Raw genomic sequence first — 1051 nt, 5'->3', positions numbered from 1 at the left:
TCACATGAAGAACTCAGGAGGAGAAAAAAAAAACTTTGCTTTTTTTTTTTTTTTTTTTTTTTTTTTTTCTTTCTTTTATCTCGGAGGAGATGGGTAGAGAGGGAGTGAGGGTGGAGGTTGGGGAAAAGATGGGCAACACAGCAAGCTCCAAAAAGTAAAATTAAAAAAAAAATCCAAACAAAATAAAACACACACACAGAAAATGAACACCAGCTCATGAACTAAAGGAGAGAGAGAGAGAAAAAAAAAATATGTGAATGATGCAGGCTTCAAAGGTGAGCAATGTTTCACATGAAGAACTCTGCTGAGATCTTTGAACATTGTGCAAGGTGGGGGGGGGGGTGTAAAAAAAACCCCAAAAAACAAGCAAGCAAGTTATGAAGAATTTCGTATTGGCAATCCATGAGCCAGACACCCCCTCCCTCCCCAGTTTAAAACAGCCACCACCACCACAAATTCGGAGCAGGGTGTGTGTGTGCGTGCGTGTGTGTGTGTGTGTGCGTGTGTGTGTGCGCGTGTGTGTGCAGGGGCCAGGGGGGGCAAACTCGGTAGGGGAGGGGGCGAGTTGGTGGCGAGCGTGGCTCTGGAACTAGGAAGCCCACACCCGAGCCGGACCCCCACGGAGCACTTATCAAGGTGGCTAGCTGGGATCGCGTGTCAGACTCACATGAAAAACTCGGGAGAGGACGGGTTGTCGCTGCTCGAGCCGTTTTCTCGGAAGCCGCTGCTCACCAACTTCTCGTATTTCTCCTTGTACGCGTCCCTCTCGCGCACCAGCCTGGAGATCTCCTGCTTGAGGTGGTCGACCTGCTGCAGCAGCTGGTTCTTCTCGGACTCCAGGACGTGTCTCTGCTGCACCCTCTTGAAGCGGCAGGACTGGGCATAGCCGCGGTTTTTCAGGGTCCGCCTCTTCTGCTTCAGCCGGATCACCTCCTCCTTGCTGACCCCGCGCAGCTGCCGGTTCAGCTCGCGCACCGACATGGTCACCAGCTGCTCGTCGGAGAAGCGGTCGTCGAAGTGCAGGCCGCCGGCGGCGTGGTGCGGGTGCAGG

General features: G+C 52.9%; 1 protein-coding gene across 1 annotated transcript in view; it reads right to left on the bottom strand.

Moving 5' to 3' along the window:
* Positions 1-663: 663 nt before the first annotated feature.
* The window catches only part of MAF (v-maf avian musculoaponeurotic fibrosarcoma oncogene homolog), a 1960-nt gene continuing 1572 nt past the window's right edge, over positions 664-1051 (bottom strand). The window contains exon 2 of the mRNA XM_008571034.1: positions 664-1048. Within this exon, the coding sequence (XP_008569256.1) occupies positions 664-1048 (385 nt within the window). The remainder of the gene's footprint in view (positions 1049-1051) is intronic.

Source organism: Galeopterus variegatus, unplaced genomic scaffold, assembly GCF_000696425.1.
Source record: "Galeopterus variegatus unplaced genomic scaffold, G_variegatus-3.0.2 Scaffold655, whole genome shotgun sequence".
Lineage (NCBI taxonomy): Eukaryota > Metazoa > Chordata > Mammalia > Dermoptera > Cynocephalidae > Galeopterus > Galeopterus variegatus.
This window is presented reverse-complemented; position numbering and strand designations above follow the sequence as displayed.